We start from the raw sequence: 26,864 nt of genomic DNA on the forward strand, positions 1-26,864 counted from the left end.
GGAACCAAAAGACTTTTTTACCCCTTCCTGCCCAAAACCGCATCATTTTTTCTGTTCTCGAGAGAACGGAGCAGAATCGAGTTGCCATAAGACCATAAGATATAGGAGCAGGATTTGACCATTTCACACATTGAGTCTGTCCACTATTTTATCTTGGCTGACCCTTTCCCTCTCAGCCCCAGTCTCCTGCCTTCTCCCCATATCAAGACCAATCAAGGATCTATCAACCTCTGCCTTTAAAATGTACACACAGACTTGGCCTCCACAGCTGCCTTTGTCAAAAAATTCCACAGATTAACCACTCTCTGGCCAAAGAAATTCCTCCTCATCAGTGACATCATCACTGTGTCCTCACCCCACTCCCAACGTTGACTGTCTCCAGTGACATCATCACTGTGTCCTCACCCCACACCCGACATTGACCGTCTCCAGTGATGTCACCACTGTGTCCTCACCCCACTCCCAACGTTGACCATCTCCAGTGACATCACCACTCCCAATGTTGACCATCTCCAGTGATGTCATCACTGTGTCTTCACCCCACTCCCAACGTTGACCATCTCCAGTGATGTCATCACTGTGTCTTCACCCCACTCCCAACGTTGACCATCTCCAGTGACATCATCTGTGTCCTCACCCCACTCCCAACGTTGACCATCATCACTGTGTCCTCACCCCACACCCGACATTGTCCATCTCCAGTGACATCATCACTGTGTCCTCACCCCACTCCCAACGTTGACCGTCTCCAGTGACGTCATCACTGTGTCCTCACCCCACTCCCAATGTTGACTGTCTCCAGTGACGTCATCACTGTGTCCTCACCCCACTCCCAACGTTGACCATCTCCAGTGACATCATCAGTGTGTCCTCACCCCACACCCGACATCTCCAGTGACATCATCACTGTGTCCTCACCCTACACCCGACATTGTCCATCTCCAGTGATGTCACCACTGTGTCTTCACCCCACTCCCAACGTTGACCGTCTCCAGTGACGTCATCACTGACCTCTCTCCACACCCAACGTTGACCACCTACAGTGACGTCATCACTGTGTCCTCACCCCACACCTGACATTGACCACCTACAGTGACATCACCACTGTGATCTCACCCCACACCCGATGTGATCCTCATATCTCTTTCCTCGCATCACTGTCTGGTATGGGGGGGGGATGGGTGGAGGGGCCACTGCTCTGGATCAGAATAATCGGCAGAAAGCTGTGAAGTCAGCCAGCTTCATCGCGTGCACTGGCCTCCTCAGCACTGGGGACATCTTCAAGAGGCAATGTCTCCAACGGGTAGCACAGCACTGAGGACCTCTTCGCCCAGGACATGTACTCTTCTCATTGCCACCATCAGGGACTAATAATTTACACTGTATTTGCTTTAATTTCACTGGGCAACTATTTTTCGAAGACGTTTCATCAGAATTTTTTTCTTTGGTTACGATAAACTGCTTGAAGCTTGAAGTCTAAATGGGAATGGAGAAACTGAATCTAGTGTCATGTTCCTCCCCATGGTTTTGTATGTTTGTACCATGTTGTCAACCAGCTGTACGTATTTTGGTGCTCTGTAGTTGCCAAGAAAAATTGCAGCAATATCCTTGAATGCCTTCCATGTGATTTTCTCCGGTCCCACTAGAAGCTCTTCGAATTCCCTGACACTGATGACCTGTTTGATTTGTTGTCCAACAAAAACGCCTTCCTTAATCTTGGCATCAATTATTCTGTGAAATGTTTGTCTCCGATATTAGAATCCTTCATGGAGATTTATAGCCTTTCTAGAACTTGTCCTGCCAAGCAGTGTCTGCCCTGCCTCAGCATGCCCAAGCATGGACAAGGTAGAAAACTTTTCAACTTACATTTTAATCAGAATCAGGTTTTTTATCAACAGCATGTGACGTGAAATTTGTTAATTTAGCAGCAGCAGTTCGATGTAATACATAATCTAGCGGAGAAAAAAGTAATAATAAATAAAATAAAAATAATAAATAGACAAATAAATCAATTAGTAAATAAATAGATTTTTTAAAGTGCAAAAAGTGAAATACTGTATATTAAAAAAAAGTGATGTAGAGTCCAAAGCTTCAATGTCCATGTAACCCCCTGGGTCTCCTCAGGCTCGCTCAGCTCGTTCTCGTCTAGGGGGAGCAGCCTTCGGCCCCGCCAAACTGGGTAATCAGCTGGTGTGGATGCTGTGTGATGTCCCCGCCTCGCCCAAAGACAGACAGTACACCATATGCGATTAAATGAGTACAATTTATAAAGGTTACTATAACTAAGTGATTAATAACGATACAGTATATATGAAGAGAAAAAATAAAGAAAAGGCGCCAAATTTATCAAAGTCCAAACCACTTCGTGCACAACCGTTGGAGCTCAATTTCTGAAGTCTTCTGGCCACTATTCGATCCCCTCCGAACTCCTCGACTTGCAGCTCAGGACCCTCCGAGTGGTCAACCAAGCACATCTAGCTTCATCCCCCCTCCTCGGAGTACCTCCCGGCCTCGGACCCCCGCTTGGGGTCCGATCCTCGCCCAGCTTACAGCATTGCGTCTTCTCTCTCGACCCCCTTGCGCCGATCTCCCCAAAGGCCCGTCAACAAAAGCTTACAGACTCAGAAGAAAGAACATTAATCTCCATTTGGTTTACAAAGGAATACCATTCTCGTTATCAGTAAATTTTAACAAACAAGCTTCCAGCACTCTCTCGCAACAAAGAAACATTCCTGCTTTTCACAAAACAAAGAAACCCTTTCCCAACAGTAACAAAGAAAAAATGAAGAAACCCCCTTTACATCCATATAGGAATCAGATGGCAGAGGGGAAGAAGCTGTTCCTGAATCGCTGAGTGTGTGTCTTCAGGCTCCTGTACCTCCTCCCTGATGGCGGAGGGGAAGAAGCTGTTCCTGAATCACTGAGTGTGTGTCTTCAGGCTCCTGTACCTCCTCCCTGATGGCAGAGGGGAAGAAGCTGTTCCTGAATCGCTGAGTGTGTGTCTTCAGGCTTCTGTACCTCCTCCCTGATGTCAGAGGGGAAGAAGCTGTTCTTGAATCACTGAGTGTGTGTCTTCAGGATCCTGTACCTCCTACATGATGGCAGAGGGGAAGAAGCTGTTCCTGAATCACTGAGTGTGTGTCTTCAGGCTCCTGTACCTCCTCCCTGATGGCAGAGGGGAAGAAGCTGTTCCTGAATCACTGAGTGTGTGTCTTCAGGCTTCTGTACCTCCTACATGATGGTAACAGTGAGAAAAGGGCATGCCCTGGGTGCTGGAGGTAATTAATGATGGACTCTGCCGTTCTGAGACACCACTCCCTGAAGATGTCCTGGGTACTCCTAATGAAGTATAGCCGCTGTCTTGCCTTCTTTATGACTACATCATTGACAAATTATTAATTGAAATAACAAATATAGGTGATTTCAAAAACAGGGAAATTTCATGGTGATTTTCATGATCAGCACCCCAACATCCATAGGATATACCCAAAGGTATTCAGGAAGCAGAATCTCTGTTGTCCAGTGCAACTTAGTTTGATGTCATCGATATATAGATATAGATATATATATATTTTATTTTATTTTGTAATCTATAATTTTATTAAGCATTGCAAAGTACTGCTGTTTCAAAAGAACATATCTCACAACAAATGCCAATGACATTAAACCTGATTCTGATTCTCATTGTCTTTCACTCTCCTCTCCGACTCCTTGTTTTCAATGGATTTCTGTGGCAGCGGGTGCTCTCTCTCTCTGCACCACGAGACCAGTACGGCTCCCTAACCTGAGTTGCCTTTCTCTGTGAACAGTCTCTGACAGATGTGCACCTCCGAATGAAGAGCCTCGCCTCGCCCCCGCAGGAGATTCCGGGCTTCCTCCAGGCCTCCAGGGACTCGGCCGGGAGCAGCAGCAAAGCCTCGTCCTGTGACATAGACGACTTCGTCCTGGTGCCGCACAACAGTCCGACGCACTGCTCTGGTAAGTCCCCACCTGCTGTTGCCATGGTGACAGTTGTCAATAATGGTTCTCCACCAATCCAAGGCTCTCGTTCATTGCCGGAAGTAATTGTTCCATGGCTGATGGCCTGGTTTCCAGATTCCCCTTGCTCACCCCTCCACTTCTCTCTACTGTAAGACCATAAGCCCTAGGAGCAGAATTAACCCTTTCGATCCAACGAGTTTGCTCCACCGTTCCATCATGGATGATGTATTAACCCTTTCCACCCCATTCTCCTGTAACCCTTGACACATACACTAATCAAAAACCTATCAATCTATACCCAGTGACCTGGCCTCCACAGCCGTCCATGGCAGTGAATTCCACAGATTCACCAGCCTCTCGCTAATGAAATTCTTCCTCTTCGCTGTTTGAAAGGGACGTCCTTGTTCTAGCCCAGGGATTCCCAACCATCTTTATGCTATGGACCCCTACCATTAACTGAAGGATCTATGGACCCCAGTTTTGGAACCCCTGATCTAGAGTGAGGTCCTCATCATGCCTCCAGGGCATTTGTAGAAATGTGTCATCCAATAGCAGGACTGGGCCACTGGACCAGGGGCCACTGTTGTCCGATTGAGGGGTCAGGCCACTGGACCAGACCTGCTGTTGTCCGATTGAGGGGTCAGGCCACTGGACCAGGGGCCGCTGTTGTCCGATTGAGGGGTCAGGCCACTGGACCAGACCTGCTGTTGTCCGATTGAGGGGTCAGGCCACTGGACCAGACCTGCTGTTGTCCGATTGAGGGGTCAGGTCACTGGACCAGGGGCCGCTGTTGTCCGATTGAGGGGTCAGGCCACTGGACCAGGGGCCGCTGTTGTCCGATTGAGGGGTCAGGCCACTGGACCAGACCTGCTGTTGTCCGATTGAGGGGTCAGGCCACTGGACCAGGGGCCGCTGTTGTCCGATTGAGGGGTCAGGCCACTGGACCAGACCTGCTGTTGTCCAATTGAGGGGTCAGGCCACTGGACCAGACCTGCTGTTGTCTGATTGAGGGGTCAGGCCACTGGACCAGGGGCCGCTGTTGTCCAATTGAGGGGTCAGGCCACTGGACCAGGGGCCGCTGTTGTCCGATTGAGGGGTCAGGCCACTGCACCAGGGGCCGCTGTTGTCCGATTGAGGGGTCAGGCCACTGGACCAGACCTGCTGTTGTCCGATTGAGGGGTCAGGCCACTGGACCAGGGGCCGCTGTTGTCCAATTGAGGGGTCAGGCCACTGGACCAGGGGCCGCTGTTGTCCAATTGAGGGGTCAGGCCACTGGACCAGGGGCCGCTGTTGTCCGATTGAGGGGTCAGGCCACTGGACCAGGGGCCGCTGTTGTCCGATTGAGGGGTCAGGCCACTGGACCAGGGGCCGCTGTTGTCCGATTGAGGGGTCAGGCCACTGGACCAGGGGCCGCTGTTGTCCGATTGAGGGGTCAGGCCTGTAGAGCAGGACCTGCTCTTCAAGGTCAGTATGTACTACATCAAGTTCTGGTTGTCCTGCTATAGGAAGGACGCTGAGGCTTTGAAAAGGGTGCAGAAGAGTGTGACTGTTGGTGTTGTGCTTTGCACCTTGGCCAGAATAATGCTGTTCCGTTTGGGTTTTCGTGAACAATTGAAGTTGAAGCTGAGCTCTTTCCTCAGGTGAGCTGCTGACTGACAGCCTGACAGGACGGACGGTGATTGACAGCCTTAACTACAGCAGGTAGGTCTTCCAGCATGGCAGGCAGAGACCCCGGAATGCTGGAGCCTGGGTCTAACTCTTCCAGCATGGCAGGCAGAGACCCCGGAATGCTGGAGCCTGGGTCTAACTCTTCCAGCACGGCAGGCAGAGACTCCGGAATGCTGGAGCCTGGGTCTAACTCTTCCAGCATGGCAGGCAGAGACCCCGGAATGCTGGAGCCTGGGTCTAACTCTTCCAGCATGGCAGGCAGAGACCCTGGAATGCCGGAGCCTGGGTCTAACTCTGCAGCTCCTATTACTTCATGTCAACCCTGCATGGGCAGGCACCCACCCAGCTAACAGGAACCACCTGCCACGCCTTTCCAACTCATTACTTACAGCCTATTTGAACCCACAGCTCTTGTTCACCCATTGAACCGGCCAGCCTCAAACAGTTACTCCGAGCCTTCAGTTACCTTGTTGCCTCGTCCTGCTAAGTATCTGTTCTGTCTTGTTTTGTGGCTCCTTGTCGCTTGCATTTTGCAGATTATTATTAAAGATATCGCTCACCGAATTGTCTCTGCTGCTTTGCATCTTTGTCAAGCTTCCTCTAAATTTCCTGGTACCTTGTGCTTTGTCCCAGCCAGCCCCGTACTACTCAACCATGACCGTGATCACCCATATCATCGACGTGGCACATAACAAGCGAACGAGAGTTCAGTTGAGTAGATATTAAGTTCCAAGGCCATGACAAAGTAGATTGTGAGGTGAAGAGTCCAAAGAAACTCCAATGATTATTTATTTAGCCTCTTTCATTTGGACAACCCGATCATCCCAGAGTTGGCCAAGTGAATTCATGTTCGACTATCTCCGTTGCATGTATCCTTACATAAGGGGACCAAAACTGAACACAGAACTCAGACACTTTATCATTCTATCGGCATCTGCCATGGGCAATCACGGTCTTTCCATCACCATGATTGTCATTGGCAGTTGTTTCCTCAGGAGTGGTTTGCCATTGCCTTCTTCTGGGCAGTGACTTTACCAGACGGGTGACCCCAGCCATTATCAATACTCTTCAGAGATTGTCGGCCTGGTGTCAGCGGTCACATAACCAGGACTTGTGATCTGCACCGGCTGCTCAAACGACCGTCCACCACCTGCTCCCATGGCTTCACGTGACCCTGATCGGGGGTGGGGGGTGCTAAGCTACCCCTCCCCAAGGATGACTAGCGGTCTAACAGAGGGAATGAGCACCTTACACCTCCTTTGGTAGTGACATATCTCCACCCTGACGCTTCATGCAGTTGTAATAATACTCCTGAATTTCACAACCCCAACCCACATTCACTGGACAATTAATTGTTTTCAGAAGTGTTGCTTCCTCAGAATTTTTTTTGTTTATGATAGACCACTTGAAGCTGAACACAAATATAATTTCAGATTACTTCTATCATGTAGGAATTTGGAGAAACAAGAAATTAACTTTTATTGAATATAATGTGTTTAATTGTACAATGGTGCTGACACTTTGCAATAGTTCAACTAAGGTAGAAACATTTTGTTGATGATTTTCGTTTGTACTCCGTGTCTGAGGCTTCTCACTTCAGCGTCCAACGATAATCAGCCAGTGTTGATGGATTCCAGTTGCCTGATACCGTTTCTCCGTGACCACAGTGTCCCAGTGAAACCTTTCACCGTGCTCGTCACTGGCTGCATCACAATTTGCGGGGAAGAAATCTAAATGGGAATGCAGAAAATTAATCTTTAGTGACATGTTGCATTTCCTGGTTTTGTGTGGTTGAAGCATTTGTCAACTAGCTGCACATAGTCTGGTGCCCTGTAGTTGCCAAGAAAATGTTCGGCGACATCCATTAATGCCTCCCATGTGATTTCCTCTGGTCCCACTAGAAGTTCTTCAAGTTGCCTGTCATTGATGACCTGATTGATTTGTGGACCAACAAAAATGCCTTCCTTAATCTTGGTGTCAGTTATTCTGACTTAAATTATGAATTGAAATAACAAATATCAGCGATTTCAAAAAAAATGGGGCATGATAGGGAAATTTCATGGAGATTTTCATGATCAGCAGCCCAAAATTCATAAGATACACCCAGAAGTATTCAGTAGGCAAAAGCTTTGTTGTCCAGTCAACTGAGTGGCTGGAATGCCATCGTCATTCTATTTTGCTGTGTCTGGTATATGCGAGGGTTAATCTGTCCTGTTTCCTTTTTCCCTCCAGCGGCTCTCTCTTAACTTCCGCCGGCCAGGGAAGTCACGGGGAGCCGTTCTCTCCCTCCGCGTCCTGCAGCGGCTCCCCAAGCCCCTCAGGGTAAGCCGGGCGCCACCTCCAGCCAGACTGGCTGTTGCTTCAATGATGGTTGCCTGAAGAAAGCTTTCTGCACGTTGGCCTTGATAAATCAAAGTATCGAGCACAGGAAATGGGATGTTATGTTGAAGTTGTACGAGACGTTGGCGAGGCCTAATTTGGAGTATTGTGTGCCGTTTTGGTTACCTACCTACAGGAAGGATGTAAACAAGGTTGAAAGAGTACAGAGAAAATTTACAAGGATGTTGCCAGGTCCGGAGGACCTGAGTGTAAGGAAAGATTGAGTAGGTTAGGACTTTATTCTTTAGAACATAGAAGGTGAGAGGAGATTTGATAGAGGCATACAAAATTTTGAGGGGTATAGATAGGGTAAATGCAAGCAGGCTTTTTTCCACTGAGGGTGAGTGTGACTACAACTAGAGGCCGTGGGTTAAGAGTGAAAGGTGAAAAGTTTAAGGGGAACATGAGGGGAAACTTCTTCACTCAGAGGTGGTGAGAATTTGGAACGAGCTGCCAGCACAAGTGGTGCATGCGAGCTTGATTTCAACATTTAAGTTTGGATAGATACGTGGATGGGAAGGCTATGGTCCCGGTCAATGAGAGCAGTTTAATTGGGTCAGCATGGACTAGATGGGTTGAAGGGCCTGTTTCTGTGCTGTGCTTAATGAGTTCGAATCTGCCTGAGGAGCTTTCTAAAGGTCAGAGAGGTCAGAGGTGCTCTATACAGTTAAAGAGTGTGCAGGCTCATGGGAACAATCCCAGGCAGGAAGGGGTTAGTGTATGAGGAACATCTAATGGCTCTGTGCCTGTACTTGCTGGAGTTTAGAAGAATGGGTGAAGCTTTAATTGATACTGATCAAATACTGAAAGTCCTAGATAGAGTGGATGTGCAGAGGATGTTTCCTGTAGTGGGGGAGTCTAGGACCAGAGGACACAGATAGAGTGGATGTGGAGAGGATGTTTCCTATAGTGGGGGAGTCTAGGACCAGAGGACACAGATATAGAGTGGATGTGGAGAAGTTGTTTCCTATAGTGGGGGAGTCTAGGACCAGAGGACACAGATAGAGTGGATGTGGAGAGGATGTTTCCTATAGTGGGGGAGTCTAGGACCAGAGGACACAGATAGAGTGGATGCGGAGAGGATGTTTCCTATAGTGGAGGGTCTAGGACCAGAGGACACAGATAGAGTGGATGTGGAGAGGATGTTTACTATAGTGGGGGAGTCTAGGACCAGAGGACACAGATAGAGTGGATGTGGAGAGGATGTTTCCTATAGTGGGGGAGTCTAGGACCAGAGGACACAGATAGAGTGGATGTGGAGAGGATGTTTCCTATAGTGGGGGAGTCTAGGACCAGAGGACACAGATAGAGTGGATGCGGAGAGGATGTTTCCTATAGTGGAGGGTCTAGGACCAGAGGACACAGATAGAGTGGATGTGGAGAGGATGTTTACTATAGTGGGGGAGTCTAGGACCAGAGGACACAGATAGAGTGGATGTGGAGAGGATGTTTCCTATAGTGGGGGAGTCTAGGACCAGAGGACACAGATAGAGTGGATGTGGAGAGGATGTTTCCTATAGTGGGGGAGTCTAGGACCAGAGGACACAGATAGAGTGGATGTGGAGAGGATGTTTCCTATAGTGGGGTAGTCTAGGACCAGAGGACACAGATAGAGTGGATGTGCAGAGGATGTTTCCTGTAGTGGGGGGTTCCAGGACCAGAATAGAATCACAACTGTCGGTGTAATATGACTGTGCTGTGTCTTTCAGTCAAACCAGGCCAAACCAGGAGTTGATTGCCACCTACGGAGCCACAGTTCCCATCCCCGTGCCCACCCAAGTTCTCAACTACCAGCGAATCGAGCAGAACCTCCAGTCTCCGAAACGCAGTCTCCCGCAAAGGTATGGTATTCTCAGGAGATGGCCGGACCACAGTTAGTTGCCACCATACCCTGCACCCAATAAACAGCGTTCCGTAAATCATTCTCGTTTCCATTCATTGTCCTTATTCCACATGGTAGAATCAGAATCAGGTTTATTGTCACTGACGTCTGTAAAGATTAGCTTGATTTCTCACATGTACATCAAAACATGCCGTGAAACGCATCGTTTGTGTCAACTTCCAACACAGTCCGAGCATGCACTGGGGGCAGCCCGCAAGCGTCACCATGTTTCCAGCACTGTCATAGCGTGCCCACAATCTTACTAAACTTAACCTGTGCATCTTTAGACTGTGGGAGGAAACCCACACCGTCACGGGGAGAATGTACAAACTCCGTACAGACGGTGGCGAGAATTGAAAGTTCAAAGTTCCAAGAAAGTGTATTGTCAAAGTACGTATATGTCATCATATAGAATCCATTTTCTTGTGAGCATACTCAACAAATCCATAGTAGAATAATAACTGTAGTAGAATCGATGAAAGACCACACTAACTGGGCTGGATGTTCAATCAGTGTGCAAAAGACAACAAACTTTGCAAATACAAAAAGACAGAAATAATAATAATAAATAAATAATCAATAAATATCGAGAACATATGATGAAATATCCTGGCAAATGAGTCCATAGGTCGTGGGAACATTTCAGTGAAGCTGAGTGACGTTATCCACTTTGGTTCAAGAGCCAGATGGTTGAGGGGTAATAAGTGTTCCTTAACTGGTGGTGTGGGTTCTGGGGCTCCTGTGCCCCCTTCATGACGGCAGCAGCGAGAAACGAACGTGACCTAGATGGAGGAAGTCCCTGATGACAGGTGCTGCTTTTCTGCAACAGTGCTCCATGTAGATGTGCTCAACGGTGGACAGGGATTTCCCTGTGACGAACTGAGACACAGCCAATATCTTTTGGTATGATTTTCCATTCAAGGGCGTTAGTGTTTCCGTACCAGGCTGTGATGCAGCCAGTCAGTACACTCTCCACCACACATCTATGGTGCACTTTCTAGTTCCATATCTCGACACCGATCACTGGCACTGTAAGGCGATGCATTAGTCCTCAGTATAAATTAGGATAGAGCTTGTAAGAAGGTATTACAAATAAGTGAAGGCAATTTTAATGATAATTACACTGGACAGCAACTTTTTTGAAAATGTTGGTTCCTCATAATTTTGTTTTTGTTTATGATAGACCACTTAGTGCTGAACACAAATATAATTTCAAATTATTCGTATCACAATTTGGAGAAACAAGAAATTAACTTCTATTGAATATAATGTGTTTCATTGCATAACAATACTGATGCTTTGCAATAGTTTATCTCAGCTAGAAATGTTTTATTGATGATTTTTGTTTGTACTCAGTGTCTGAGGCTTCTTGTTTAAGTGTCCAACAATAATCAGCCAGTGTTGATGGATTCCAGTTGCCCTGATACCCTGAATTAGAATCAGGTTTCTCCACAAGCACAATGTCCTGGTGAAATCTTTCACCGTGCTCATCACTGACAGCTTTAAGGTTTGCGGGGGAGAAGTCTAAAGGGGAAAGCAGAAAATGAATCTTTAGTGACATGTTGCACTTCGTGATTTTGTATGCTTGAAGCATGTTGTCAACCAGCTACATGGAGTTCGGTGTCTGTAGTTGCCAAGAGAATTTTTAACATCCTTGAATGCCTTCCATGCGATTTTCTCCGGTCCCACTAGAATTTCTTCAAGTTGCCTATCATTGATGACCTGTTTGATTTGTGGACCAACAAAAATGCCTTCCTTAATCTTGGCATCAGGTATTCTGACTTGAATTATGAATTGAAATAACAAAAATAGGTGATTTTTTTAAAAAATGGTGTGTGATAGGGAAATTTCATGGAGATTTTCATGATCAGCAGCTCAAAATCATTAAGCTACACCCAAAAATATTCAGGAAATAAAATCTTTATTGTCCAGTGCTATTGAACAAATAAAAATATCAATGATGGTTTCAAGAACGAGTTTGTATTCTGATAGATCTCTTCACTGAGGATCCAATCAGGGAGCAGAGAGCAAGAAAAACCTGCTGAGTTCCTCCGGCACATTGTGTGTTTAGCTAGGGGACTGGGTCCTTTCTTACTGCGTATTGAGGAGAGATGGATTAATAAGTTCTTAATAAAAGATCCTTTAGGAAAGAGTCAACATAGCTTGGCGGGATTTCAAATTTGGTTTAAAGTTGAGAAGCCAGCAAGGAAGTAAGCCTGTATGGGAGCGACCTAACATCGGCAACGGCAACAGGACTGTTGAATTAAAAGTCAGAATCAGAATCAGTTTTAATATCACCTGTGTAAGTCAAGAAATTCGTTGTTTTGCGACAGCAGTACATTGCAATACATAATACTCGGAAGTGCAGTCTGACCAATGCCTTACAAATCCTCAATATTACATCTTTGCTTTTATATTCTAGTACTGTACTCTTGAAATGAATGCTAACTATTGCCTTCCACACCACCAACTCAACCTGCAAGTTAAACTTTTGGGATTCCGGCACATAGACTCCCAAGCTCCTTTGCACCTCAGGTTTTTGGAATTTTCTCCCCATTTAGAAAATAGTCTACATCTTTATTCCTACTACCAAACTGCATGACCAGACACTTCCTGACACCGTATTCCACCTGCCACTTTGCCCATTAAATCCTTTAACCCATCGAGCATTGAAGAGTACGGCACAGGAACAAGACCTTTGTCCCAATGGAAAGGTTTAGAAGGTAATAGGCCAAACGTGGAAAAATGGGACAAATTTGGATGGGCCAACTTAGGCACCCTGGCTATATATATGTACCTAAAACTTTTGCACAGTACTATAAAGTTAATCTTTAAATCATTATCTTTAACCTTTAGGTCAGAGGCATTTGGAAGGTCCTGCAGCACAAATCCACTGGGACTCAACAAAACAGGAGCGTCCCCTCCTCAGTACGGAGACCAGGGCGCCACACACCATCGAGCGTCATCTTTGGGAAGCTTCAACCTTTACCCACCCTCGTCACAAGGTAGGCTGTTCAGCGAGTCTTCCACTGGGCACTCTGCGAGGAAACATCCCTACCTGGAGTGTGCGTGTGTCACGTTCTGAGTGAAGGGCCGTATGCACAAAGTTCAAAGTAAATTTTATTGTCAGAGTACGTATATACAACCCGAGATTCACTTTCCTGTGGGCATTCTATCGAATAGTAACTATAATAGGATCAATCAACCAGAGTGCAGAAGACAACAAACTGTGTAAATGCAAATATAAATAAATAGCAATAGATAATGAGATAAGAGTCCTTAAAATGAGATCATTGGTGTGGGAACATCTCAATGGATGGGCAAATGAGTGAAATTATTCCCTTTTGTTCAAGAGCCTGATGGTTGAGGGGTAGTAACTGCTCTTGAACCTGGTGGTGTGAGTCCTTTTACCCGGTGGCAGCAGTGAGAAGAGAGCAGGGCCTGATGATGGATGCTGCTTTCCTGTGATAGCGTTTAATGTAGATGTGTTCAGTGGCTGGGAGGTACTGGGCCGTATCCACTACCTTTTGTAGGATTATCCGTTCAAGTGCATCTGCAGTGCAGTGTCTTGTTCCATCACACACCACCCGTTAGCAGAATTTATTATTACTTTGTTGCCCGCAGTTCTGGCTGCCTGGCGTAGGAAAGATATCATTGAGCTTAGAACAGTGCAAAGGAGATTTAAAAGAGTGTTACTGGGACTGGAGGGGTTGAGTTATAAAGACAGACGAAACACGAGCAGTAGATGTGGTGTTATATCCACTCCATCTGCCAAAAATGGAACCTTCCAGTGGCCAAACATTTTAATTCCTATCCCCATTCATGCTCGACATGTCGGTCCGTGGCCTCCTCTTGTGCCGCGATGAGGCCAACCTCAGCATGGAGGAACAACATCTTATCTTCCATCTGGCACGAACATTGATTTCTCTTTCTGATGGGAAAGGTAAAGGGCTGGAGAGGAAGGCATCCGATAGGAGAGGAGAGTGGAGCACAGGAAAAAGGGAAAGAGGAGGGGTACCAGGCAGGTGAGGAGAGAAGTGGGGAATCGAAGAAGAGGGGAGAGAAGAATTTTATTACAGTAAAGGAGGAAGTGCAGTGCAGGCAGACAATAAGGTGTGAGTCCATGATGAAGCAGGTTGTGTGGTCCAGGATTCATCTTGTACCAGGGATACTGTTTTGGTTCAAGTTGGCGCTGGTGAATCACGGCGACTTCTGGCTGGTGGGTGATGAAACAAGGAAGACAACTAAAGACTTTGTTAATCACTGTTTCTCTGGTAAACGATCATGGTAAGCAATAGTCTGTAACTTCCCTTTGGACTCGGGGGCAATTCGGTGTGGCAGAACCAAGGCAAGGCAGTGGGACCATTGCCAAGAGCAAAGAAAACCTGAGGTTCATTCAACTTAAGCGCCAGGCCGAATCAGAAAGGTTGGGCACAGGCCCCATGCAGATCGAAGCGACTGAACCCAATGCTTGGACATTGATCTAGGCGCCGAGCCGGATTGGGAAGGTCAGGGTGTTGGGGCCTGAGATGGGGGACAGGCTGGTTCAGCTCTCTTCTCCATGACGATTACTCGGCTGTGTGCTGAACTAAGAGTTCAAGGACAGACCCCCTTCATGGACTTCAGTTCAGAACGCTTGCAATTACGGTTTGCTTGTCTCCAAAAGGATCACAACTTTATTGTGTTTGGAGGCTTGTGTGCCTCGATAACCCAGAGAGCTACGTTGGCTGGAGTCAGGGCTTTAGGCTTTGGCTCTTGGTAGGGTCACCCATGCCCAACAGGTCAAAGGGCAGAGGTCAGACTAAGAGTGGTCCACCAGACCTCCATGTTCGAGGGTTCAGCTCAGGGATAACAACCCTGACCGGTAAAACAAAATTGTTATGGAAACAGCAATGAAAATTTCTTCTCCCCCTGAGTGTGACGGTATTCCTGAGTCTCCACCTGGGACTTGCATGACTGACAGTGGTGAAAACTGAGAGGAAGCTACTGGCGCGATGAACACCGCCGGAGATGGAGGCCCTTCATTGCTGCCCCAAACGCCAGCGGCGTGATGGGCCGTAAGTATCGTTTGAAAGATTTGTTTTTTCCCTCTCTGCACATTGGATGTTCTACAGTCTTTTATTTATATATAGATGGGTTCTTTTGGGTTTCTTTGCCTTGTGGCTGCCTGTGAGGAACGAACTGCAAGGTTGTATAGGGTATACATACTTTGATAGTAAATGTACTTTGAACTTTCAATAATCAGAATTAGAATCAATCACTGGCATGTATGATGTGAAATACGTTGCTTTGCAGCAAAGACATAACAATTGCGCTAACTTACAATATAATCAGTAATTCGAATGAAGGACTAGTGAGATGGTGCTCGTGGACCATTCAGAAAAGGCTCCTGTGCCTTCTCCCTGACGGTAGTAATGAGAAGAGAGCATGTTCCACTTGGAGTCTGAGGAGGTTTGATATGTCACTAAAGACACTCGCAAATTTCTACAGATGTACCACAGAGAGAATTCTGACTGGCTGCATCGCCGTCTGGTATGGGGGGGTGGGGGGGAGGTGCTACTGTACAGGATCGAAGCAAGCTGCAGTGAGTTGTAAACTTAGTCAGCTCCATCACAGGCGCCAGCATCCACAGCATCCAGGACGTCTTCAAGGAGTGATGTCTCAATGGCAGCGTCCATCATTAAGGACCCCCATCACCCAGGACATGCCCTCTTCTCATTGCTACCATCAAGGAGGAGGTACAGGAGCCTGAAGACACACACTCAGTGATTCAAGAACAGCTTCTTCCCCTCTGCCATCAGGGAGGAGGTACAGGAGCCTGAAGACTCACACTCAGTGATTCAGGAACAGCTTCTTCCCCTCTGCCATCAGGGAGGAGGTACAGGAGCCTGAAGACACACACTCAGTGATTCAGGAACAGCTTCTTCCCCTCTGCCATCAGGGAGGAGGTACAGGAGCCTGAAGACACACACTCAGCGATTCAGGAACAGCTTCTTCCCCTCTGATTTCTGAATGGACATTGAACCCATGAACACCATCTCACTGCTTTTTTATTTCTATTTTTGCATTACTTATTTAACTATTTAATAGATACAGTATATACTTACTGTAATTCACAGTTTTTTCTATATTATTATGTATTTCACTGTATTGCTGCCATAATTTCACGACACATGCCGATGATATTAAACCTGGTTCTGATTCGGATTCAGTCAGGTAGGAGCGCGGTGCCACGTACTTCCGGGTTTTGGTATCTCCTTCCCTGTGGAAGGGGGAAGTAGAGGGAATGTCTGGGATGGGAGGGGTCATGGTGATGCTGGCTGCTTTTCCGAGGCAGAGTTAACCCAGAGTGAGAGGCAGCCACATATGATACCGTGGTCCAAAGGTAACAGATTGCTGTTTTGAAACCAGGTGTCCTGCCACCAGAACCTCACCAGCACGGGCTGGGCTCCCGGCTGCACAGTGCGCCCAATCTTTCAGACACACTGCACTACCAGCAGAAGATGAAGAAGCAATATTCTGAGCCGCTGGTGGCCGGTATGGCCCAGCCTCTTCAGAGCCCGCCACAGCAGTCCTGCAGACAGATGAAGCTGTCCCCCAAACTCTCCGAGTTAATTCAGAGGAGCCCACTCCCCACCATCGTGGGATCACCAACGAAGGTACCATTGCTGGTGTGAACCTGGGGGAAGGTTATTTTTCCGGGGGGACTCAGCAGGTCAGGTAGCACCTATGGAGGGGAATAAACCCTCAACGTTTCGGGCTGACACTCTTCATTAGGACTGGAAAGGAAGGGGGCAGAGGCCAGAATAAAGTGGGGGGGGGAGGCGGAGGAGTACATGCTTGTGAGTGATAGGTGAGGGGCTATGCATGGACAGTTGTGAGGCTTAATGGTGGCCGCAACTCGGGTTTACTATCACTGATATATAAGATGTGAAAGTTAGCTGGTTAGGCAGTATCTATGAAGGAAAGTAAACGGTCAGATTTCAGGCTGAAGCCCTTCATCAGAACCGGAAAGATTTGGTTGTTCAATTCTACTATCAGAGAATGCATGCAGTAGACAACCTGAAATTCTTACTCTTCACGGACATCCACCAAACATGAAAATCCCCAAAGAATGAATGGCAGAGAAACATTAGAACCCTGAAGTGCCCCTGCTCCCTCCCACGCACAAACAGCAGCAAAAGCATCACCCCTCCCTGCTCCCCCTCCCCCCACCTGCCTCAACCGAAGCATCAGCCCCACCACCCACCGTGCACGCAGTAGCAAAGCCCCCAGAGAGACCAAGATCTGGAGTCCATCGGAAAATTACTGTCCATCCCAACAGCACTCTCTTTCTCACTAACTCCTGCCACACCAGACAGGAGGCCAGCTGAGCACTGGCTCCATGTTAATCTACTGTGTCACTTATTTCAACAGCAGCGTACACTGCTGTCTCGACGTTTCAGTCTCCCGCGACACTGGCGAAGAATCGGGTCGTCCCCGAAGGCACACGTCCTCCAGGCTATACCTGGAGTTATCAAAAACGCTAGGGCACTCAGCAAGCTCCGAGACTGAAAAACCACATTTCGAGCGCAGCTGCAGATCTCCGACTCCGACAGGAGCCCAGTCACCTCAAGAGTTAAAAAAAGACATAAAAGAGACAAACTTAAACTGTGTCACAGATGAACTGGAAGAAATCTCCCTCTGGTGCAATCTTTAGCTTCTCCTTTAGTGAAAGAAAAGGGCACAGAAGCCAGAATAATATAATAAATAATACAAATATTTAACTTTTTTAATGTTGTTGGGGAGGGGAAGCCTGGTGTCTATTTAATATTTCAATAATATTTGAGTAATCTATATATTTTGTTTGAAGCAGTTAAGCTTCAAAGCAAACTGTATGTTTTTAAATCTAATGAACTCAGCAAAATTGGCATTTGTTTCTCATTGGCTGTTTCATTGGCTCCAAAATAGTGTTCCAATAGCTCAGTATTCATGAGTCAGTTATCCATTGTGTAATCAAACTCGTCAATCTTTCCGATGTGGCCAGCCATTTCTGTTTTAGTTTAAATAATTATTATCATGTACATTACTCACAATTTATGAACCCTGAGTTCTTCCATTTACAGCCTTTCTTTAAAAACAACTCTCGATCGTGTCTTCTCTTCCGAAGTATATGTGCCACGATGCTTTTTTTTAAACTTGACTGTCTCTCCGTATGCTGTACAGGTTCATATTCCCTTATTCGAAATCCTTGGGGCCAGTTGCATTTTGGAATATAGAATTTTTCGGATTTCAAAATCCCTCCTTATTGGTTCCGGAACCCCCCCCCCACGGATACCAAAAAACACGTATGCTCAAGTCCCTTGTTGAACCTGTCTCAGTGTGGGCAGACTTTAGGACCCGACGGAGCTTCGCACCTACGCACATCCTCCCATATACTTTAAATCATTTCTAGATTACTTATAATACCTAATACAATATAAATGCTATGTAAGTAGTAGTTATACTGTATTATTTAGGGAATAATGACAAGAAAAGAATTATATTTCCAACAAAACCATTCAATAAAACATAAAAATATACAGCTTCAAACGAACTGAATCAAAACACATGGTAAATGACTTTTTGGAATAAATGTAGAATGTCACTGTCACTATAAAACTTCCGTTACTTGTCCTTCTGTTTCGATAAATCATATACAGTGGTATTTCTGACACCATATTCTTCAGTAAGATGCCGCACAGACACACCACGATCAAGCTTCTGCAATAACTCCACTTTCTGCAATATTGATAATAATAGATGCTTCCTTCTCCTTTTCTCATTGTTACCCATAGGGGTATCTGCAGCTCTTTTTGACATTTTCACAGTGAAATTAAACGCAAAGTCAACAGTGAACACAAAATATCAGTGGACAGCAAATGCACCTGTGACCAGTACGAGCGCGGAGCCACAACTGACGTCTGGCGGCCTCTGCTCGTGCTGCCACGTCACATTTTGCCAACAGCTGACGTAACTCAGACGTAACTGAAGAATATGGTTTTGGAACTACCACTGTTTATGATTTAAAGAAACAGAAGGACAAGTAACGGAAGTTTTATAGTGACAGTGACATTCTACATTTATTCCAAAAAGTCATTTACCATGTGTTTGATTCGGTTCGTTTGAAGCTGTATATTTTTATGTTTTACTGTATGTTTTTGTTGGAAATAAAAAAATTTCCTCATCATTATTCCCTAAACTATACAGTATAACAACTATTTACATAGCATTTACATTGTATTAGGTATTATAAGTAATCTAGAGATGATTTAAAGTATACAGGAGGATATGCGTAGGTCCAGAGCTTCGCTGGGTCCTAAAGTCCAGCTGCACTGAGACAGGTTAAACAAGGGACTTGAGCATACGTGTTTATTGGTATCCATGGGGCAGTCCCAGAACCAATAAGGAGGGATTCTGAAATCTGAAAATTTCTGAATTCCAAAATGCAACTGGCCCCAAGGATTTCGAATAAGGGATTGTGGACCTGTATTTAGTAGATGCGCCCTTGACAGCCTTGAGTCTGTGTGGATAGGTCTCTACCAGCTTTGCACGTCTGGACACTCACTGCAATTTTTCCCCGTTCTTCTCTACAAACTGCTCAAGCTCTGTCAGATTGCATGGGGATCGAGAGTGAACAGCCCTTTTCAAGTCCAGCCACAAACTCTCAATTGGATTGAGGTCTGGACTCTGACTTGGCCACTCCAGGACATTAACTTCATTGTTTTTAAGCTGTTCCTTTGTAGCCAAGCTTTGCGCTTGGGGTCATTGTCTTGCTGGAAAACAAATCTTCTCCCAAGTTGCAGTTCTCTTGCAGACTGCATCGGGTTTTCCTTCAGGATTTCCCTGTATTTTGCTGCATTCATTTTACCGTCTACCTTCACAAGCCTTCCAGGACCTGCGGCAGTGAAGCATCCCCACTGCGTGACGCAGCCACCACCGTGCTTCACGGTAGGGACGGTGTGTTTTTGGTGATGTGCGGTATTTGCTTCACTCCAACTTAGAAATTTCCTTGTATCCATCTTTTCAAAGACCTTTTCGTGGAGTTGCTTGGAGTGTTCTTTTGTCTTCATGGTGTAGTTTTTGCCAGGATACTGACTCACCTGAAGTTGGACCTTCCGGATACAGGTGTATTTTTAATACAATCAATAAAAACACCTTGTCTGCACACAGATCTCCATTTTAACTAATTATGTGACTTCTAAAACTGATTGCACCAGTGATGATTTGCTGGGTCATTTTAAAGGGGGTGAATACTTATGCAATCAATTATTTGGATAATTTGATCAATTATCAATTCCATGCCCCCCCCCACCACCAAACACATCTTTCTCTCACCCCCCCACCCCACTTTCTGCTTTCCGCGGGGATCACTTCCTACGCGACTCCCTTGTCCATTCATCCCTCCCCACCGATCTCCCTCCTGGCACTTATCCTTGCAAGCAGAGTGCTTCACCTGCCCTTACACCTCCTCCCTCACCATCATTCAGGGCCTCAGACAGTCCTTCCAGGTGAGGTGACTCTTCACCTGCGAGTCTGCTGGGGCCATATGCTGTGTCCAGTGCTCCCAGTGTGACCTCTTGTACGTCAGCGAAACCCGACATAGATGGGGAGCCCACTTCACCGAGCAGCTACATCGGTCCACCAGAGCACGCGGGATCTCCCAGTGGCCACCCATTTTAATTCCACATCCCATTCCCATTCCCATATTTCCATCCATGGCCTCCTCCACTGTTGGTAATAAGGCACATTTAAGTTGGAGGAACAACACCTTATATTATGTTTGGGTGACCTCCAACCTGATGGCATGAACATCAGTTTCTCAAACTTCCAGTAATGCCTCCACCCCACCCCACCATTTCCCATTCCCTTGTCCCCCCGCTCATGTTATCTCCTTGTCCGCCCATTGCCTCCCCCTGGTTCTCCTCCCCCCACTCCCTCTTCCTTCTGTCTCTTTCACCAATCAACTTCCCAGCTCTTTGCTTCATCCCTCCCCCTCCAGTTTCATCTATCACCTGGCGTTTCTCTCTCCCCCTCCTTTCAAATCTTCTCCTCAGTTTTATTTCTCCAGTCCTGTCGAATGATCTCAGCCCAAAATGTCAACAGTACTTCTTTCCTTAGATGCTGCCTGGCCTGCTGAGTTCCTCCGGCATTTTGTGTGTGTTGGTCAGATTTCCAGCATCTGCAGACTTTCTCTTGTTTGAATGTTTTTTTCTTGATCAGTCAAAAAAAAAACCAAATTAAATCCACTGTGATTCACTATTGTAAAACAACAAAACATGAAAACTTCCGGGGGGGTGGGGGAAATACTTTTTATAGGCACTGAATATACAAGATGACTAAAATATTATTGAAGGATTGAAAATTTTTGAAAATTTCTCCTGTTTTGAGGCATTGTGTTGTTTCTTCGATGTACTTGTGCTATTTTTGAATAATAATAATAATAATAAAAAGATTTGAAAAGAAGAAGAAAAAAATATATTATTGAAATAGTAAATACACAGTAAAGCCATCTGCTCGTCATCTGGTAGTTTCCTGCATCCAGCTATGGGGTAGCGTAGTGCTGACTGTGATGTCGTGTGTCAGAGTTCGGAGTTCATATATCACACCATCTGTAAGGAGTTTGTACTTTCCTCTCCAAGGACGTGTGCGTTTTCTCCAGGTGCTTCGGTTTCCTGCAACATTCCAGTGATACAGCTACCGTTAATTGATCTTAGTAACTTGTCCTGTGACTTGACTAGTGTTAAATAGGTGGGCTCGAGAGCTGTGTGGCTCATTGGACCAGAAAGGCCCGTTGTGTGCTCTGTCTCTAAATAAGTAAAGAAGACGCAGTGAAAACAGAAGCAAATTGTTCTGGTCGTACCGTCAGCCCGTGTTTTGTGCTCGTTCCGTCCTGATTCACAGGCTTCAGGGGAAGTAGCAAGAATGTGGCTGTAGCTGGTGTGGATGGGACTCTCAGCTGGTGAGAGGTGGGCACAAAGGGGTTCGGCAAGGGTAACCATGGATCCAGGGAGATCACAAGAAAAAAAATTTTTAAAGATTGGCTTTATTTGTCATTTTGGGCAAAGTGTGGCACCTGCTTAGCACCTCCCCCCTCCACCCCTATTCAAGGGCATCGGTGTTTCCATAACAGGCTTTGATGCAGCCAGTCAACAGACTCTCTGCCACACATCAATAGAGGTTTTAGATGTCGTGCCAAATCTGCGCAAGTGCCGCGGGAACGAGAGGCACTGCCGTGCTTTCTTACCAACCCAGGACAGGTCCACTGAAATGGTAACACAAAGTCGCTGACCCTCTCCACCTCGGATCCTCCAGTGAGGACTGGCCAATTTCCTCCTCCTGAAGTCAATAATCCGCTCCTTGGTCTTGCTGACATTGAGTGAGGGATTGCTGAGTGAGGTCTATACAGAAAGATGCCATGAGGGACCAGTGACATCGTGAAGGATTCCACCCACCCTGCTCATGCACTGTTCGTCCCACTCCCATCAGGGAGGAGGCTACGTAGCATCCACACCAGGACCACCAGACTCAAAAACAGTTACTTTCCCCAAGCAGTGAGGCTGATCAACACCTCCACCTACTAACCCACCCCTCCACACCCCCAACCACCACTACTTTATCATTTCCTGTCAGAGTCACCTCATGTACAGACACTCCTGTGCCTAGTGTCACTTTGTGGACAAAGAGTCAATCTGTGTCTATAGGCTATCTTACGTACAGTGGTGCTAGGAAGTTTGTGAACCTTGTAGAATTTTCTCTATATCTGCTTGAATATCACCTAAAATGTGATCAGATCTTCAGGCAAATGCTAAAACTGGATAAAGAGAACCCAATTAAATAAATAACAGAAAAAAAACGTTATGCTTCTTCATTTATTTATTGAGAAGAACAATCCAATATTGCTGGAAGAAGTACGTGGACCTTTGCTTTCCATAACTGGTGTGACCCCCTTCTACAGCAATAACTGCAACCAAATGTTTCCGGTAACTGTTGATCAGTCCTGGTCATCTGCTTGGAGGGATTTTAGGACAGTCCTCATTCCGAAACTGCTGCAACTCTGGGATGTTGGTGGGCTTCCTGGCATGAACTGCTTGCGTCAGGTCCTTCCACAGCATTTCTATAGGTTTAAAGTCAGGATTTATACCTACTGTGTTTATTCTTTATCGTCTTCTTTATTTTATTGTGTTTTATGGGCTGCATCAGATCCGGAGTAGAAACTGTTTTGTTCTCCTTTACAATTGTATACAGGAAATGACATTGAACAATCTAAATCTTGAGCTATCTTGAATCTTTGTGTTGTCAGTGCAAGGGAGAGCTGTCGGCTCCTTCTGGGCAACCGAGGTTAAAGCTCAACTAGTCAGCTTCTAACGTTGTCTCCTCAGGTGTCCTCGCCCTTCGAGTTCCCAGAGGCTCCCAGCACCCAGAACCTCGTCACGATGCTCACTCACCAGGGTGTGACCCTGGCCTCCAGTCGCAACAGGACGGCGCCCGATCTCGGCCACTTCCACCACCAGCAGCTCGGACACGCGCAGAAGCCCGCCGATGAAGAGAAGGGACCTTTCGGCAGGTTTGATATTTAACCCCAGCATGGTACTTGTCCGGGGTACTCGGGCCCTCAAACGATGGGTCAGTGGGGTGTCAACAATACTCTCTCCCTGGGTAAAGGAAGGAGTTAGCTAAGATTCACATCTCAGCAGGGCTGCAACCACCACGCAGAGGAGGAGAGGAGGTTTGCAATACACACAAAACACTGGGGGAGCTCAGCAGGGCAGGCAGCGTCTGGCCGAGATGAGGTGGGGGGGTGGAGGAAGAGGTACAAGGTGGTAGGTGAGGGGTGAAACCGGGATGAAGTAAAGAGTTGCGAAATTGATTGGTGAACGAGGAAGAGAAGGGGGAATTCGATAGGAGAGGACAGAAGACCATGGAGGAAAGGGAAGGGAAGGAGCACCAGAGGGAGGTGATGGGCAGATAAGGAGATGAGGTGAGAGGGGGAAATGGGAATGGGGACGGTGAAGTGGGGGGCAATTAGCAGAAGTTCGAGAAATCGATGTTCATGCCATCAGGTTGGAGGCTACCCAGACAGAATATGAGGTGTTGTTCCTCCAACCTGAGTGTGGCCTCATCTGGGCAGTAGAGTGGATTGACATCTCAGAATGGGAATGGGAAGTAGACTTGGTGGTGGCCACCGGGAGATCCCGGTTTTTCTGGTAGACACAGCGTCGGTGCTCAGCGGTGGTCTCCCAGTCTATCCCAGGTCTCACCAATATACAGGGAGGCCACACCAGGAGCACCGAATACAGTAGATGACCCCAGCAGACTCACAGGTGAAGTGTCACCTCACCTGGAAGGACTGTTTGGGGCCCTAAATGGTGGTGAGGGGGGAGGTGTAGGGGCAGGTGAAGCATTTGTTCCGCTTGCAAGGATAAGTGCCAGGAGGGAGATCGGCGGGGAGGGACAATGGACAAGGGGGTCACGTAGGGAGCGATCCCTGCGGAAAGCAGAGAATGGGAGGGAGGGAAAGATGTGCTTGGCGGTGGGACCCCGTTGGAGATGGCAGAAGTTTCAGAGAATTATGTGCTAGATGTGGAGGCTACTGGGGTGGTAGGTGAGGACAAGAGGAACCCTATCCCAGGTGTGTCGGCAAGAGGGTGGGGTGAGGACTGACGTGTGCCAAATGGAAGAGATGGGGGTGAGGGCAGTGTTGATGGTGGAAGAAGGAAGGCCTCTTTTCTTTGAAGAAGGTGGATATCTCATTGGATCTGGAATGAAAAGCCTCACCCTGAGGGCAGATGTGGCTAAGGCGGAGGAACTGAGAGAAGGAGATGGCATTTTTCAGGAATGGAAAGCCTCATCCTGAGAGACGAAAGAATGTATTGCTGAGGCTTCATAAGGCAGTGGTCGGACTGCACTTGGAGCATCGTGAGCAGTTTTGAGCCCTTTATCTAAGAAAGGATGTGCTGACGTTGGAGAGAGTCCAGAGGAGGTTCATGAAAATGATCCTGGGAGTGGAAAGGTTAACATATCAGAAAAGTTTGATGGCTCTGGGACTGTACTCGGAGTTTAGAAGAATAAAGCGGGGCTGGATTCTCCTTGCAACCTATCGAATATTGCTCGGCCTAGTAGAGTGAGGTGAAGAGCACATTTGCTACAGTGGGGGGGGGGGGAGTCTAGGACCAGGGGGCACCGCCTCTAAAAATAGAAGGATGTTTTCCATTTTGAATGAGATGGGGAGGAATTTCTTTAGCCAGAGGGTGGTGAATCTTCGGAATTTATTGCTGCAGACGGCCGTGGAGGCCGAGTCATTGGGGATATTCAAAGCTGAGTTTGAAGGGTCTTTGATTAGTCGGAGGAGACGCTCCCTGTAGCAATGGTTTCACCCGAGACTGAGTATGTGCTCAGATAAACCAGGACTGACTCCTGTTCAAATCTTTTAACAAGATCAGTAAGGGGTATCCATTGGTCTGTGCGTAGTTTCCTGTAATCGATGTGCTGACAAAGCTGTTGTACCATCCTGCAGGTCGCTCAGCGCCGGGAAGCTGTCAGATCTGCTGCTGAAGGCTGCGTTCGGAGGGCAGGCCACAGAAGCTGTCAGCAACGAGAACCTGAGCACAGAGAGGCCGATGGACGTGGCAGGTAACGGGGCCCGCAGCGGGCCTGTTAACTCGGGGAGAGTGGTATAACCTCTGACTCAGGCTATAATGCCCCCTGCGCCCCAAGCATGGCAACCCCTTCCCCTTCTCCTAATGCTTGCCTCTTCTGCTGCCCCTCAGTGTGAACTACGTAGTGTTGGGGGAGATTTAGCTCTGCCGTGTAATTGCAAGATGTGGTTCAAATGCCGATTGAGATCAGAAGTGCCCATCACAGTGAGTAGGTGTTTTGAGCAATAGTGGCTGGGCCCACCTGCACAGAAACAGGCCCTTTGGCCCATCTGGTCCATGCTGGCCAAGATATTGATGCAGTTGTGAAGTTGTATTTCATTGGGAGTTTTGAGGAGATCTGGTATGTCACCAAATACTCCAGCAAATTTCTACAGGAGTACCGTGGGGAGAATTCTAACTGGCTGGTCAGGGTACTGTGTGGAGGGGCCACTGCACAGGATCGGAAAAAAGATGCAGCAAGTTGTGAATTCAGCCAGCTCCATCATGGGCAAGAGCCTCCCCAGTATCGAGGACACTTTCAAAAGGTGACGCTTCAGATGGGCAGCATCCATCATTAAGGACCCCCATCACCCAATCGCCACCATCAGGGAGGAGGGTTGGGAGCCTGAAGACACACACTCAATGATTCAGGAACAGCTTCTTCCCCTCTGCCATCAGGGAGGGGGTACAGGAGCCTGAAGACACACACTCAATGATTCAGGAACAGCTTCTTCCCCTCTGCCATCAGGGAGGAGGTACAGGAGCCTGAAGACACACACTCAATGATTCAGGAACAGCTTCTTCCCCTCTGCCATCAGGGAGGAGGTACAGGAGCCTGAAGACACACACTCAATGATTCAGGAACAGCTTCTTCCCCTCTGCCATCAGGGAGGAGGTACAGGAGCCTGAAGACACACACTCAATGATTCAGGAACAGCTTCTTCCCCTCTGCCATCAGGGAGGAGGTACAGGAGCCTGAAGACACACACTCAGTGATTCAGGAACAGCTTCTTCCAATCTGCCATCTGATTCCTAAAGGGACATTCAACCCATGAACACCACCTCACTATTTTGCAAATTTTTTCACTACTTGTATTTTTTTTATTGTAATCTATCGTATTTTTTAATTATTGCACCGTACTGCTGCCACAAAACAACAAATTTCACAACCTATCAGTACTGATTGTTGTAACATGAACAAGACACTGGAGGGACACTGCAGCTGGTGGATGTAGAAATCTTATTCAGCAAAATTAGCAACTATTCAAGACACTCTGGGAAGAAGAGGCTTGCCTGGC

The 26,864-nt window shown here is 47.1% G+C and overlaps 1 protein-coding gene across 4 annotated transcripts in view; it reads left to right on the plus strand.

Annotated features, from left to right (window-relative positions):
- Positions 1-26,864, plus strand: part of ulk1b (unc-51 like autophagy activating kinase 1) — a 148,455-nt gene that overhangs the window by 76,159 nt on the left and 45,432 nt on the right. For all 4 annotated transcript variants that reach the window (XM_059994596.1, XM_059994598.1, XM_059994595.1 and 1 more), the window contains 8 exons: positions 3,810-3,978; positions 5,622-5,682; positions 7,882-7,971; positions 9,738-9,869; positions 12,767-12,915; positions 16,322-16,569; positions 23,311-23,495; positions 25,446-25,561. In XM_059994596.1, coding sequence (XP_059850579.1) covers positions 3,810-3,978; positions 5,622-5,682; positions 7,882-7,971; positions 9,738-9,869; positions 12,767-12,915; positions 16,322-16,569; positions 23,311-23,495; positions 25,446-25,561 — 1,150 coding nt within the window. The remainder of the gene's footprint in view (positions 1-3,809; positions 3,979-5,621; positions 5,683-7,881; positions 7,972-9,737; positions 9,870-12,766; positions 12,916-16,321; positions 16,570-23,310; positions 23,496-25,445; positions 25,562-26,864) is intronic.

This window comes from Hypanus sabinus, chromosome 18 (genome assembly GCF_030144855.1).
Source record: "Hypanus sabinus isolate sHypSab1 chromosome 18, sHypSab1.hap1, whole genome shotgun sequence".
NCBI classification, from domain to species: Eukaryota; Metazoa; Chordata; class Chondrichthyes; order Myliobatiformes; family Dasyatidae; genus Hypanus; species Hypanus sabinus.